Below are 17,277 nucleotides of genomic sequence, written 5' to 3' on the forward strand. Positions count from 1 at the left end.
AAAATTTCCAATTCAAATTACCACAATACTAATGTCTATTTCTGTTTTCTGCATTTTATAAATTGTATATTTAAACTGTCATTGAAGTGAACACAAACCTAAATTATATCATTTATCTCAAGAGCCTCATTTAAACCATCTGGGTATAATGAATTAAATTGATGTATCCACTAAAGTTCCTATCTACACAAGCGTGTAAATCTATTTCCCCCTCTAGCAGTAATTTTAATGTGTTCTAACCCAGTTACTTGCAAACAGCTTGGGTCACCATCAACTCAAGATGTCTAGGGACACTGTGTGTCATTAGTTTCTTCAGAATGTTGCATCTATGTTCTGTAAACCACACTTCCAATGCTCTGGTGGACCACCCAATATAGCTCAACTGACAATTGCATTCAATATATAAATTACGTCGCTCGAATTGCAGTTAACAAAGCTACAAATAATTATTTTCCAATTGATCAGAGATTAATTAGTAATTTTACTTTTAGAAAAAAGTAGGTGTCAAATGTTTATTGGCACCCAGGGCCCACTGGGACCTGTAGTACACCAAGATAAAATTAAAATAACCCACACCTCATTTTAAAATGATTTTATATAATATACTGATTACAAATGGGAGACCCAGGAGGTCCTCACCATATTCAGACTTGCCCTTGAGGCCTCCCACAGTCTAACATACTCAATGATCTCCCTCTCAATTGGCACTTTCCCTTCAGCGCCCAAGAATCCTTTCCTCCCTCTTGATTCTGCAGCCATCGAGCCACCAGCCTCCTGCCTTACTCTCATCAGTGGTATTAGACCCCAGCAGGCTCTTCTCTGTATACTAACCAATCTTCATCTGTAATCCAGGATTCTCCATGTCCATAATACTATGTCCAGCGATCTAGATCTAGCATCTTGAACCTAAAAAAATTCATGTCCATATACGTTCTACCTCAATCTATGGGTTTAATTTAAGGTCCTTTTTATTAAGGTGTTTTTTTATTATTTTATCTTTTTGGAATTAAAAGCCATGTCCATTCCAAAAAAAATAAAATAAAAAAGGTGCAAGCTGCTAGATCGAGTGATATCATTTTATGGACACAGGGTTTTTTTTAGGTTCCAGATGCTAGATTGAGGGAGGCTGGGGGGGGGGGGGGGGGGTGAATTACCCTTTGTTTTTGTTGCTTCTTTATTTACTGTTTTGTGCCGGCGGGTCAGACAACTATATTGCCGTTGGGTCTGCCAGCATTGCCCTTTGAATGCCGACAGTGCGACTGTCAACAGTACAACTTGTTGACATTCTCAATGTCAACATTTGAACCATATTGACATAATGAACATGTTGACAGTCTGATTGTTGACATGTTCATTGTTAGCAAATCGTACCCACCTACTTTTTATATCCACTGTACTTACTATGCATCATATCATCAAGTTACCTGTAGGCTTCTGTGACAGACACAGCCTTATCACTTGACGAATAAAGGTGTCCTGACATCCTTAACTATGTCAGTGCTTTAGTTAATTTGGCAACTAAAATTTAAGTGGCATAATATTTTGGTTATTGATTTCTATTTTCTTTGGGCTGCAAATTTGAGGCAGAGGACTCCTACAAAGTTAAAATATACATGTAGACTCATACATGAGCGGTAGGTAATCACATCCCACAAAATGTCATCTGTGACTTTGGCAATATACATTGAATAATTTTGCCAGTATGTATTGTTTTATGCAGTACAATTCCGGACATATAAAAAGCTGCATAAGCTGGAGCAGGTTTTTAGGGAGGATCATAAATTTTTTAAAATAAAAGTGTGGGTACAAATCAGTAACTATAAAATAAATAATCACCCTTTGGCATTTTTAAGATTTAGCTTTCTTACATCATAAAAATGGGTTTATTCAATTATTATAATGTCAAATTAAAGAACATAACAACCTAAAACTTTTTCTTAATTAATTAGAAATAAAAAAAGAGACCATAACTGATTACATAAATATGCATGCCTTTGGTTCAGATATATCTCGATAAATCCTGTTGCAATCAGTTGTCTTCAGAAGTCAATCTGAGTACAATTAAAATATTTAAATTGATTACAAAATAATACATCTGTCTGTGAGAGGTCACATAGTTGGCTTGTGCAGTTAGAGTCTCATAAGATGATTTAAAAAAAACATTAATATCCCCTTGGAGCAATGTCAAGTCCATCATAATATCAGGACCGGGGGTGTGGACACTAAAATTGACACAACCAGAGGGCAGTGGTGCAGTCCAAGATATTACCGATATTCAGAGCCCACTGCAAAGGAGGGTTGTATATTTGGCTGCATGTACAGTCATGGTAAAATGTTTTGAGAATGACACAAGTATTGGTTTTTCACAAAGTTTGCTGCTTCAGTGTTTTAGACCTTTTTGTCAGATGTTGCTATGGTATACTGAAGTAAAATTACAAGCATTTCATAGGTGTCAAAGGCTTTTATTGACAATTACATTAAGTTCATGCAGAGTCAGTATTTGCACTGTTGACCCTTCTTTTAGAAGACCTCTGCAATTCGCCCTGGCATGCTGTCAATCAACTTCTGGGCCACATACTGACTGATGGCCGCCCATTCTTGTTTAATCAATGCTTGGAGTTTGTCAGAATTTGTTTTTGTTTGTCCACCCACCTCTTGAGGATTGACCACACGTTCTCAATGGGATTAAGGTCTGGGGCGTTTCCTGGCCGTGGACCCAAAATTTTGATTTTTTGATACCCAAGCCACTTAGCTATCATTTTTGCCTTATGGCAAGGTGCTCCATCATGCTGGAAAATACACTGTTTGTCACCAAGCTGTTCTTGAATGATTGGGAGAAGTTGCTCTTGAAGGATGTTTTGGTACCCTTCTTTATTCATGGCTGTGTTCTTAGGCAAAATTATAACTCCACCTTGCTGACTGACATGAGGCTGCTGTACTCCTTGAAATGATCACGGCACTAAAGAGAAAAGTCTGAATTCATGCTGCCGCTTCCTGGTGCTCTGCAATTTACGCGGTGTGTGTGCATGTGCAAACACCACTTCCCAACAAGCTTGGGTGTGCTTTTTCAGAATCCACATTACCTACCAACACTGCTCCCAGAGGTAGCACTGCAGCAGTTCCCAGGTCACCAACCTACCTTCAGCTTACCCCAAAAGTGGTTCATTGCTGGAAGAAAACCAGGTAAGTCCCGAACTTCAGAATACAACAAACTTCTCCCTAGCTGACCTGTCTAGCTAGACACAGAAAGAAAAATGGAGGAAGGGGAGAAGCCAGTTTATACACTACAACTTTATGTTCTGCCTACAGGACAGATGTTCCATCTAAACATACTCTTGCAAGATGGATCGAGGAGTTCATTATGCAGGCTTCCCCAAAATTTTTTTTTGCTGGCCGGCTCTTTAACGGTTTATTATGGTAGCCCACCCTTGTCATATATTGCTTAGGTACATACTATACATTACCAGGCGTATATTTGGAGGGGGGGGCAGTTTCAGGATCAAGACAAGCAGCAACAGAGCTCAAGACATGGGTAACTATAGGTAGTGGAAAAATGTTCCGATTCTGGTGGGGTAGTCCCACTTTTGTGTGACTGACCTGCCTGCAAGGATAGCTGAGGGTATGTCCCACTTCACACTGTACTGCTCATTAAGGGCAAGCTGCATGCACTACTGTTAAGATGCTGGCAGCTCTACTTTTCCGTCTAAATTGGGCCATGTGCAAAGTATATATATCTATATAGATAGATAGATAGATAGATAGATAGATAGATAGATATCTATATATATATATATATATATATATATATATATATATATCTCTATCTATCTATCTATCTATATATATATCTCTATCTATCTATCTATCTCATATAGGGGGGGTATTCAATTGTCAAGCCTTGAGAAAGATTCAGACCGAATCGAAACGCGTTGGCTGGAGGTTCACTGTGCATGTCCCTTACCCTATATAGCTATTCCCGTGAGTTGCAGGCGATTCTGAGGATATATAGATATTGCATATATACCATCTTATGCTGGTAAGGGTACATCGGATGAGAGGAGTGTTTATTGTATCACACATTTTATGTATGTCCATTTTTTATTGAATAAACCGTTTTATGTAAGAGATAATGCACTATTAGCATTTCCTTGTATCCCCCGTTTTACATCATAGTCGGTGGATCTGTATTGTGGAAGACTCGGTGTACCAGAGTTGAGGCAAGTGATTGCGGGAGAAATACATGGATTCCATCTGCTGAGGTTATTTAAGGAAAACAGTGGTTCAAATACAGAGGATCGTTGATCGGCGAAAGAACGGAAGATGTGACCACTCCCCCTATCTTCTGTCCTTGTCCGACGATTGGATTCACAATAGAGGACGACATCCTAATCACAGCTCGTGGAGGAGTTCACGGCACAAACGGAGTGACCGTAGGAGAGTTATACACGCTGATGTACTACCTATTTCTGGTGAGTACATCTCCCTAAGGGGGGTCTTTTTTCGTGTGGATCCGGATGGAATGTATTATCATAAAAAAGAGTTATATATTTTGGAATAAACGGCTTTCAAGAGCTGTCACTATTTAAGACTATTATAGACTATTATATCTATCTGTTGTAACCGTGAACATTTTGTGTGTTACGATATTAGGCGCCGTCAGTTGTGGCACTATACTATATACATTATATGCTGTTTTATCTTGCACCTCTTTGGGGTGTGTTAAAAATAAAAAAACCTCTGAAAAGTATTTCAAATCATGTAATAATGTGGAAAAAAAAGTTAAAACTTATGTTTATCACTAATGCCTAACTTGTGTAAGTTGATTTTCTTGTGAAAAAATAATGAAATAAAATAAACATTAAAAAAAATAACTAATTATATTTATGTGTGTTTTTGGTACAAATATGAATATAGCAATGTGTTTTGACATGGTATAGATGATTCTATGGTAAAAAAAATAGTTTAATTAAAAAATATGCTAAATAAAGTAATGTAATGTAGGTATTATCAATGTGTAATGCAATCTAATGTAGGGAAATGTATGCAAAACCTTTTCTTTGTGTTATACATGACCGCATTAAAACTCCCATTCACTCCCCTAAAAACTCACAAACACAATGATTAATGCGAGGGGGCAGTGTTCCCTCCTTTTCAATTGAATTGCACGAGTTTTCCCGCTGCGCTAACTCAAAACGGTCCCTATTGCCGTCAAAAACCAGCAGGAGATTGTTTTATTTTTTAAATGCTGCGGGGAAAAAAATAAAAATAAAAACACTCGCTGATAATTTAATGTTCGGCCGGTTGATGGGGAGGTGGCCTAATCATAAATATTGGTGCTATTCATTTAAAGTCTGTGCTGGTTGGGGGAAATAGGCAAATTATTAATTGTAATTGCTATTCATTAAATTTGGGGGGCTGGTTAGGAGAAGGCAGCATATTTTTTAACCAAAAACACACTAGTTTAATTAATTTAACACTAATTATTTTAATGTTGGGCTAGCTGGGGATAAGATCGCCTTGAGAGTTTACTCATTATTTCCAGGAGGTGAATAGCAACTATATATTTTCCAAACAAAGCCCCAACATTCCAGGACCTGGCCAAGCAGCAACTGAGCTCAAGATACCTGCAGCAGTACTAGGTAGTGAAAGCTACAACAGCAGGTAGAAGACTGGTCTAAGCCTTTGACTAGGCACACTACCACAGTAGGATTGCTACACCTCCTCCAGTTATGCACCATCTCAGGGAGGCAGAAAATACTCCCACCAAAATAGAGGGTAGGGGGTGGGAGGGGGGATGGGGTGAGTATGCCAGCGTTCTCTTTCATCCAGGGCACTAAAATGGTCTAGCTATGGCTCTGCAATTAAGAACGTCCCCCAAATGTGGCAGAAACATTTGTTATTTCTTAAACCAAGATTTTATGTTGAATGGTTTGCTTTATTTTTTATTTTTTATAATGGTTCAGCAGTTCAATTACAAACAAAATATTATCTTAATTTCCTTACAAATATGGCTTCTATGTTGTTTGGCAGTGTTTAAAAACAGAGAGACTCTTGCTTACCAGCTGGTTTTTATAACTCTCTGTACACCGATATACAGACATATATAGCTGTCTCTGCCCCCTTAAGATAATGTACTATTTGTTCATTTAAAAACCATTGACATTATAAATATAACAAATATAAATATTTTCATAGGTAGTACTTACAGGTCTTTTCTTGTATACCAGGTATATAAAATGCATGAAATTGAGAACCAGAAAGGTTGTATTCCATATCATTATGTCCAAACCACATCGGAAAAGAGTTGCCCAAATGATGAAAAAAGCACATCCTATAAGAGGCAGAAAGACCATATGAATCTCCAAAATTAAAATTAAAAGTGAATCCACTAAAATTTAATATACAACTTATTTTTTGTATAGAATTTGAACAGGATTAGGCCCTTAAGTCTCTGGCTCCTTCAGCAGTCATTTTATAACTAGATTAGACTTGGATATGTTAAAAAGTATACACGCAGTTCTCAACAATAAGCCAATACATTAGGCACATGCTTCCTCTTTGGCATTTTACATATAGAAAATTTGAATATCAATGTATTTTAGATGAGACCCAATGAGGCAGCTGAGTGCAGCAAAATGTAATGGGAATTTGTAGAAAACTTAAATCTTAATGTTGCTATTATACTGGTATATCATGGGAGACCAGTTGTACAGGCCATAGGAACACCAGTGTGGACTACGGTCCCAATCAAGCCATGGGCGGATGTATATTGCCACCTGCAAAAACAAAACAAAACTCAATCATTTTGGGTAGGAGGTCTAAACTCCATTTCTTCCTATTTGCCTTAAAACGGCTTACTTATTACTCTATAGGTCTTCTCAATTCCAGTGGGTTGGTGCCCCACTATGTGACCATGTAGTGTATCAATCAGTGGGGAATAATGCAAAGGCTAGAAAGGGTTTGACAGCGGTACTGAAATTATATATTTTCCGGGTTGTACTGTAGGTCTAATGATAATCCAAGTGATGTTTGCATTTATAGCACACCATAAAATAAAGGTTTATTTCAGATTGTATAAGTGATGAGGTGGGCACCATTCCCCTTTGGGTCTGAGGCAGCAGAATCACTATGTCCAATATTTCTCCTTTGCTCCAGAAAACGACCGTTACAAGTTTTGTGAAAGAACCAATCCTTAGTTTTAGGTCTATTTTGCTTTGATTGCCACCAACCACTTTTGTGTGATGATGTTGTCAATTTAATACATATAAGTTATGGAAGAGTTATATAGCAATCATTTGACAAGCCACCAACCAAAGCCCTGTCTGTGCCATAAAAAGCAACATATAGTGGGAAATTGGAGCAGTTGACTCTTGAAGGCACCTTGGGCTAAAATATTATATCACTTATTGAAGAGTTCAATTGCAAACTTCTCTGACTCACTTGATATAAATTCTGTTTGATAAACATAGAATGATACTAGACATCGAAAATACACAGCCACAATCACTAAACATCTTTAATTTAAATAAGCAGCTTTGCCGATCACTCAAAACCGACACATTTCCTAAATATCAACAAAGAAACATGTCACTTCTAAAGACTGTCTGATCTATGGCTTATATTTTTCAAGATGCTTACCCAAGCCACAAATCGTATGTCAAGCCATGACATTTAATCCAGCCAATATAATTCCCTGACCTATTTATATTTTCTTCCCACAATCATAAAGTTGGGAATGCAAAGTCACTGAACAGACATCAATGTGACTGATCTATTTAATTAAAAGAAAAAAAAAATCTGCATTTAAAAACATTAATTTGCACCATGTTACTGCTTTGTATACTTTGTCAAAAGTGTTTATTTAAAGTGTCTGATGTTTAAAATCTCTTTTTTGATAAGTGAATAGTAAGCAGAGTTATCATATAAAATGATCTTGCCAGATAAAGCAAATCAGCTTTTATCTAATGTAGTGCCAGGTAGACAATGAAATAGGTGTATGATTAGTGCACATTCTGCTCTTAAGCCCATTATTATATATATTGTCCCTGGCACCAAAATAATTCTTCATTATCTAACAATATCTTCAGATCTTTGTTCTGAAGCAAATCCAGGACTTTCAACAATATCTGCTGATGTTCTTCCATGGTTCTCAATTATATCATCTATGTACACCAGCACTTCTATCAAATGTCTGCCTTCGGTTGTGTGTTCCATTAGTCAAGGTAGTATACTTAGACTCCTGACATATCATCCACCACTTACTATTTACCAGAGGATGATGTTTCTGCTCTCCCCGGTGAAATATGTTACCATTGTGACCAGCAGGTTCCTCTTTCTGTTGTGTCAGAGGTCAACACTGCCTTTAGAGAGGTCATCAGCTAATGCTTCAACATTCTTCTGAGCCAGTGAGCAAATCAGTGTTAGTGTCAACCATTACGGAAGTTTCCTTTGTAACTTCCCCAGGCCTAGGAGATACTTAATCATATCTTCCCATACAAAAGCCTCATAGGGGCATATTGTTGTGCTGCTTCTCTATGAGTAAAGTATATGTTCAGTATTCACAAATATGTAAAAGAGATATACCCAAGTTACTCAGTGATGCATTTCAGTCTACAGAAATATAGATTTGTTTAATTATTGTAACTTACTTTCTGCTACACTTTAATACATTTTATCGACAACTATTTCATGACAAAGTAAAATGTTTCATAGTAGCCACTTTTTACCATTGCAAACCATCATGCCAAGCTATGCAATAATGTTCTGCCCCATCAACCACAATAAAGATGTGGGATGACAGTGTGGTGGTGTTGGGAGGGGGATGTATGTTGCATTCAGCTCCCAACTATAACTATGCATGTCAGAGACATAATCACATTGTGGATGATAAAGCACCATGCATTAAACGCATACTGTAGTGTATAATACAACACTCCTGTCTTAAACTAGAGATGAGCGCACTCGGATTTCGTGAATCCGAGCCCACCCGAACGTTGCCGATCCGAGTCGGATCCGAGACAGATCCGGGTATTGGCGCCATATGAAAACCTGAAACCGAGGCTCGGAGTCATAATCCCGCTGTCGGATCTCGCGATACTTGGATCATATAAATTCCCCGCTAGTCGCCACCATCTTCACTCGGGCATTGATCAGGGTAAAGGGAGGGTGTGTTAGGTGGTCCTCTGTCCTGGTAGATCTCGTGCTATGCGGTTTAGTTCTGTGCTGTGCTGTGCTGTGTTCTGTTCTGCAGTATCAGTCCAGTGGTGCTGTGTCCTGTGCTCTGTGCTTCTAAGGGCATAGTTATTTCCCCATTATTCCAAAGTGTTTAAAAAATTAAAAAAAAGTTATAAAAAAAAATACAAAAAAATAATAAAAAAAAAATAAATAATTAGAACAAAATTTGCAAAACCAATCCAGCAGTATAAGTCCATTGGTACTGCAATATTGCCAAGTTCACACATTCTGGAGTATCTTGTGCTACATATAATGGAGACCAAAAATTTGGAGGATAAAGCAGGGAAAGATCAAGACCCACTTCCTCCTAATGCTGAAGCTGCTGCCACTAGTCATGACATAGACGATGAAATGCCATCAACGTCGTCTTCCAAGCCCGATGCCCAATCTCCTAGTACAGGGCATGTAAAATCCAAAAAGCCCAAGTTCTCAAAAAATAGCAAAAAGAGAAACTTAAAATCATCTGAGGAGAAACGTAAAGTTGGCAATATGCCACGTAGTGGCAAGGAACGGCTTAGGCCCTGGCCCGTGTTCATGACTAGTGGTCCAGCTTCACCCAAGGATCTTAGCCCTCCTCCTCCTCCCCCCCCTACAAAAAATTGAAGAGAGTTATGCTGTCAGCAACAAAACAGCAAACAACTATGCCTTCTAAAGAGAAATTATCACAAATCCCCAAGGCGAGTCCAAGGGTGTTGGTGGTTGTCAAGCCTGACCTTCCCATCACTGTACTGGAAGAGGTGGCTCGGGAGGAGGCTATTGATCATGTAGCTGGCACTGTGGAGGAACTTGATGATGAGGATGGTGATGTGGTTATTGAAAATGAGGCACCAGGGGGGGAAACAGCTGATGTCCATGGGATGAAAAAGCCCATCGTCATGCCTGCTCAGAAGACCAAAAAATGCACCTCTTCGGTCTGGAGTTATTTTTATCCAAAGCCTGACAACCAATGTATGGCCATATGTAGCTTATGTAAAGCTCAAATAAGCAGGGGTAACGATCTTGCCCACCTAGGGACATCCTCCCTTATACGTCACCTGAATAACCTTCATAGTTCAGTGGTTAGTTCAGGAACTGGGGCTAGGACCGTCATCTGTACAGGGACACCTAAATCCCGTGGTCCAGTTGGATACACACCAGCAACACCCTCCTCGTCAACTTCCTCCACGATCTCCATCAGATTCAGTCCTGCAGCCCAAGTCAGCAGCCAGACGGAGTCCTCTTCAATGCGGGATTCATCCGAGGAATCCTGCAGCGGTACGCCTACTACTGCCAATGCTGCTGCTGTTAGTCGGTCATCTTCCCAGAGGGGAAGTCGTAAGACCGCTAAGTCTTTCACAAAACAATTGACCGTCCAACAGTCGTTTGCCATGACCACAAAATACGATAGTAGTCACCCTATTGCAAAGCGTATAACTGCGGCTGTAACTGCAATGTTGGTGTTACACGTGCGCCCGGTGTCCGCCATCAGTGGACTTAGAGGGTTGATGGAGGTATTGTGTCCCCGGTACCAAATCCCGTCGAGATTCCACTTAACTAGGCAGGCGATACCAAAAATGTACAGAGAAGTACGATCAAGTGTCCTCAGTGCTCTAAAAAATGCGGTTGTACCCACTGTCCACTTAACCACGGACATGTGGACAAGTGGTTCTGGGCAAACGAAGGACTATATGACTGACAGCCCACTGGGTAGATGCATCCCCTTCCGCAGGAACAGCCACAGCTGCATCAGTAGCAGCATCTACAAAATGGCTGCTCGTGCAAAGGCAGGCAATGTTGTGTAGTACAGGCTTTAATAAGAGGCACAACGCTGACAACATATTAGAGAAACTGAGGGAAATTATCTCCCAGTGGCTTACCCCACTTAGACTCTCATGGGGATTTGTGGTGTCAGACAATGCCAGTAACATTGTGCGGGCATTAAATATGGGCAATTTCCAGCACGTCCCATGTTTTGCCCACACCATTAATTTGGTGGTGCAGCATTACCTCAAGAGTGACAGGGGTGTGCAGGAGATGCTTGCGGTGGCGCGCAAAATTGCCAGACACTTTCGGCATTCAGCCAGTGCCTACCGCAGACTAGAGGCACATCAAAAAAGCATGAACCTGCCCTGCCATCACCTCAAACAAGAGGTTGTGACGCGCTGGAACGCCACCCTCTATATGCTGCAGAGGATGGAGGAGCAGCAAAAGGCCATTCAGGCCTACACAGCCACCTACGACATAGGCAAAGGAGTGGGGATGCGCCTGAGTCAAGCGCAGTGGAGACTGATTTCCGTGTTGTGCAAGGTTCTCCAGCCGTTTGAACTTGCCACACGAGAAGTCAGTTCTGACACTGCCAGCTTGAGTCAGGTCATACCCCTGATCAGGCTGTTGCAGAAGCAGCTGGAGAAAGTGAGGGAGGAGCTGGTAAACCATTGCGAATACACCAAGCATGTAGCTCTTGTGGATGTAGCCCTTTGTACGCTTTGCCAGGATCCGAGGGTGGTCACTCTTTTAAAGTCAGAGGAATACATTCTGGCCCCCGTGCTCGATCCTCGGTTTAAAGCGTATGTTGTGTCTCTGTTACCGGCGGACACAAGTCTACAGCGGTGCAAAGACCTGCTGGTCAGGAGATTGTCCTCTGAAGAGGACCGTGACATGCCAACAGCTCCACCCTCATTTTCTTCCACATCTATGGCTGCGAGGAAAAAGCTCAGTTTTCCCAAAAGAGGCACTGGCGGGGATGCTGATAACATCTGGTCCGGACTGAAGGACCTGCCAACCATTGCAGACATGTCTACTGTCGCTGCATTGGATGCTGTCACAATTGAAAAAATGGTGGAGGATTATTTTGCTGACACCATCCAAATAGACATGTCAGACAGTCCATATTGTTACTGGCAGGAAAAAAAAGACAGTTTGGAATCCCCTGTACAAACTGGCTCTGTTTTACCTGAGTTGTCCCCCCTCCAGTGTGTACTCGGAAAGAGTTTTTAGTGCAGCGGGGAACCTGGTCAGTGAGCGGCGAAGGAGGTTGCTTCCTCACAACGTTGAAAAAATGATGTTTATAAAAATGAATAATCAATTCTTCAATGAAGTATAGCACTGCCCTCCAGATAGTACAGAGGGACCTGTGGTTGTGGAGTCCAGCGGGGACGAATTGATAATGTGTGAGGAGGAGGAAGTACACACTGTAGGGGGAGAGGAATCAGAGGTTGAGGATGAGGACGACATCTTGCCTCAGTAGAGCCTGTTTATTTTGTACAGGGAGAGATGAATAGCTTTTTTTGGTGTGGGGGCCCAAACAAAGCAATCATTTCAGCCACAGTTGTTTGGTAGGCCCTGTCGCTGAAATGATTGGTTTGTTATAGTGTGCATGTCCTATTTCAACAACATAAGGGTGGGTGGGAGGGCCCAAGGACAATTCCATCTTGCAACTCTTTTTTTGGCATTATGTAACCATTCAACAGTCGTTTGCCATGTATCAAAAAGTAAAACAAAATGTCAACAAATTCAAAAAATTAAACCAAAAGTAAAATGCCCTGTCATTATTTAAAACAAGAGGTATTGACGTGCTAGAATTACTGTAGTGTTTATATGTTATAAACACTACACTTGGAAGTTGGAGGAGGTATTGTGGCCCCGGTACCAAATTTAGTACCGGGGCCACCCCACTACGCAGTCAAGAAACTTTTTTTTTGGAATTCAGACCCGTGGAGGGTTTTTAAATTATATTGTGGTGACCACTCCTCTACGCAGTCCAGGTACATTTTTTGGTGCGATTCAGACCAGTTCAGGGTTTTTAAATCATATTGTGGTGACCACTCCTCTACGCAGTCCAGGTACAATTTTTGGTGCGATTCAGACCAGTTGATGGTTTTCTTATTATATTGTGGTGACCACTCCTCTACGCAGTCCAGGTACATTTTTTGGTGCGATTCATACCAGTTGATGGTTTTCTTATTATATTGTGGGGACCACTCCACGACGCAGTCCAGAAAGATACCTCGTTGCAACGTTTTGGACTAATAACAATATTGTGAGGTGTTCAGAATACACTGTAAATTAGTGGAAATGATTGTTATTGAATGTTATTGAGGTTAATAATAGCGTAGGAGTGAAAATAAGCCCAAAAACTTGATTTTTGAACTTTTTATGCTTTTTTCAAAAAAAATTAGAAGCCAAAACCTTACATCCGAACCAAAACCTTTCGGCAGGTGTTTTGCGACACAAATCCGAACCCAAAACACAAAACACGAGTCGCCGGTGCACATCCCTATCTTAAACCCCTTCTGATTGTCACACGGTCACCCCATATCTATCCCATGAAATAGGTCAATGTTGCATATATATTGTAAAGCACTGGTTACAATATTTGGATGTCAAAAATAGCTTTATGACAAAGAAAACAATAGCAGTTCCACTGTGTGTTGCTTTAAGGAAATTGCAATCAGCTCTGTTAGGGCCTGAGGTGTGTGCATATTAAGGAACCCAATTGTGCTTTATATGACTACAATTCAGTTGCGTGGCTCATCCTTCTCTATAGTTAACAGATGTATATAAAATTCAGACAAGCTTAATGATTCATTCATCATCACCATTTATTTATATAGCGCCACTGATTCCGCAGCGCTGTACAGAGAACTCATTCACATCAGTCCCTGCCCCATTGGAGCTTACAGTCTAAATTCCCTAATACACACACACACACATACACTAGGGTCAAATTCGTGTTGCAGCCAATTAACCTACCAGTATGTTTTTGGAGTGTGGGAGGAAACCAGAGCACCCGGAGGAAACCCATGGAGACACGGGGAAAACCTACAAACTTCACACAGATAAGGCATGGACCGGGAATTGAACTCATGACCCCAGCGCTGTGAGGCAGAAGTGCTAACCACTAAGCCACCATGCTGCCCAATTGGCACTATCAAAACAAACAAATACTCGGCCCTCAGACTATACAGATGCACAAACAGTGGTCTCCAGCCTCTGCGTGGAAATGGTAGGAGAGCGTATCTGGCAGTCAGTCTCTCACTTAAAGCTGTAACAAACTGTGGAATTGTTTGGGGGGGTGGGGGGGAGGTTCAAGTCCCTGAGGGATTTGGTAGGCAACATAGGAGACAAGTGTACTTTCTTTGTTTTGAGGATTTGGTCATGTCTGGGGAGAAAGTGTGTACTGTGGATTTAAGGATGTGGAGAGAGTAAATGTGTACTGTGTTTTGGAGGTTTGATGTTGGGGGAAGAGTGTGTACTTTGATTTAGGAATCCGATGATGTGTGGGGATGAAGGATGTACTTTGTTATAGGGATCTAATTATTATAATTGGGCAAACAATGATGGTACTGTGGTTTAGGGATTTGATGTGATGGGGGTAGGAAGAGTATACTACGTTTTAGGGATTTGATGATGTTGGGGTAGGAAGAGTGTACCGTAATTTGTAGATTTGATAATGTTAGAAGAGTACATACTGTGTTTGGCAGATTTGTTGATGTGGGGGGGGAGTAAGTACTGTGTTTTGCAGATTTGTTGATGTGGGGGGGGGGAGTGTGTACTGTGGTTTGGAGATTTGTTGATGTGAGGGGAGTGAGTACTGTGGTTTAAAAGATTGATTATGTGGGGTGTGTGTACTGTCTTTTGGGGGTTTCATAAAGTGAATGTTGTAAAAAGGTTTACAATTGTATTGTGTTTTTTTATAACTTACAATTGCAATAAATATCCTGTGAAAAATATAAATATTTTAAAAAAAGAAATCTACAATTAAAACACATTTAAAATATAACACAGAAGAAAAATAAAGATACACAAACATATATGACTATAGGACTTACCTAGACATAGCATACCACGAAGGAAAATCATATGAAGGCTTAGAGTAGTTGGAATAACCAGTCCTAATGCAAAGCATGCATTTGCCATATGGAACACCAAGTGGTGAATTTCTCTCCAGTTTTCACACACATCCTCCTCCTGTGTAATGTTCCCCATAATGTTTGTAGAATTCATTGGAAGCATGATGGTGATTATACTTTCAGTAGGCATCTTTGCAAATCCTGCGCATATTGACAGAAATGTAAGTGCATATTTAGCTACTAACAATATACAGAAGTCAGATAAGTCCATCCATTTATAAATATTGAAGTCTGAATTGTATAAAGTGATCCCTCTTAGATTTTAGACTCCCCATAGCAAGAACATTTTTATTTTTTCTGAATTCTTAATTATGAAGGTCTCCTTTAAAAGGTATACCTACAATCTGAATTGTATTTGTCTTCCTGTTCAGATTTCTGTAGACTTTTGTTGCCGTGTAAATGCAAATACATTATAAATAAGGTAACAAAATACAGTACTATCAAACAGTACTATACCTGGGTTCCGATTCAGACACCTTCCTCTCATTTGAATATCACATCTCCCATAAGGAAGATTAAAAACAATAATAAATTAATTAAATGATATAAAATAAATAATAGTAAGCATTCCGAAAACAAATGCCTAGCATCTCTCTACTTACTTCTAGGTGGAGACAGCTCTACTGATAAATGTACAAAACATAAACTATAATTATATATCATCAAACAAGGTATAATATATCTATCAATTACTCTGGCGAAAAACTAAGCCAGGCAACTTGAATGCTTCTAAAGCCAGTCTGTCCATGGCACCCATGGCATGTGGCTTATATGTTACTCTCTGCTGTTTAACGTATCTAGAAGTATGTGCCTTACTTTGTGAAACAATCTTTATTTTGCTTTCTTTCCGAACACTGCATAAATAAGTTCTTGTTTCGAGAACATATCTTGCACAAGTTACCACAGAACATTTTCTCTGCATATATCATTCCATCCTCCTTATCCCTATCAATCAAGATGTTATCAACTATCATCACAATTACATTGCTCAACTAAGTCCGACAATGTTGAAGTTAGCTGATTCATCGGCATCCTCACTAGTGACACTGGCAGGCTATGAAACAGCAGTAATAACAACAAGCATCAACATAATCTCACCAAGCAGAACTGTGTTAGGTTAGGGGTGCAAAAGACAGTATGCTTTGGAAATGCAAAATGATGTTACCCTTGGGAAGAACAACTGTAAAGAAAATTTCAAACTAACTGATCAATCATCACCAGCACTTGTTTTTTAGCTTTATTAAAGTGTAAATAAACTCTAGCTTTACCCCCCACCCCCCTCAATTTCATTTTTACAATGATGTTCTTCAGATACGGGACCATGCAGTCAGAGGCTTAATGGGGGCGGAAAAGCTAGAGTAAGTGTTCTGGGTGCTTGATGTGGTGCGAGGCACCCTAGACAGTCACTCACACAGGTTTCTTTGTTACTTTTGTTTTTCCCCCCTCCATTTATGACTGGCATGGGGGAGCAGTGGCTTGGGTCCCAGGATGGCTGGGGAGCAGTCCCCTGCCCTGACTGGCTCAGCTCTCATTTGGTCAGCCTGTGGCAGGATTTCTAGCCGGACCTTTTCCAAACAGTTCCCCTACAATCCAGTCTCCAGCCAAGCAGCTAATTAATATCACCTGAACCAACCTGTCCCTCGTTTCTCACAAAATGTGGATTATAGCATGTACTTTTTATAGCCCTTGCTTTTATACCCCAGCTCAACAGAGTACAACTGCAGTGTCTAATTACATGTGGATAAGGAGACATTGTAGCTCATTGTAAATATGTATATTGTTCATTGTATATTGTTGATGTAACAGTGACGGTGTTATTCATTGTCCTTAAAGTAAATTCAGGGGGGTTATGGGTAGAGATCAGGTTGCAAGATACTAGTGAGGGGGAAGGCTAATTAGTATCCATGGTTTTTACAAGACTACTCCAGACATTTGGTTCAGAATCTGGCAGGGGATTTTCTGTGTAAGCATAACACAGGTCATCTCCACTCCCCTTTCCAACCCCCTTAGTTCAGCACTCACCAATTGTTAAGAAGGAGAGACCCAGGGATTTGCCCAGGGAGGGGAAAAGACTGTGGAAATTTGACCCTAGATATAAGGGGCCACTCCAGGAAGGGGGGGTGAAATTCATTCTGAGATTTGATTCAAGGAA

The 17,277-nt window shown here is 40.3% G+C and overlaps 1 protein-coding gene across 3 annotated transcripts in view; it reads right to left on the reverse strand.

The window, feature by feature from the left end:
- Positions 1-17,277, reverse strand: part of LOC142144240 (popeye domain-containing protein 1-like) — a 170,138-nt gene that overhangs the window by 51,212 nt on the left and 101,649 nt on the right. For all 3 annotated transcript variants that reach the window (XM_075202848.1, XM_075202846.1, XM_075202847.1), the window contains 2 exons: positions 15,045-15,266; positions 6,207-6,331 (listed from right to left, as the gene is read on the reverse strand). In XM_075202848.1, coding sequence (XP_075058949.1) covers positions 6,207-6,331; positions 15,045-15,266 — 347 coding nt within the window. The remainder of the gene's footprint in view (positions 1-6,206; positions 6,332-15,044; positions 15,267-17,277) is intronic.

Source organism: Mixophyes fleayi, chromosome 3 (genome assembly GCF_038048845.1).
Source record: "Mixophyes fleayi isolate aMixFle1 chromosome 3, aMixFle1.hap1, whole genome shotgun sequence".
NCBI lineage: Eukaryota > Metazoa > Chordata > Amphibia > Anura > Limnodynastidae > Mixophyes > Mixophyes fleayi.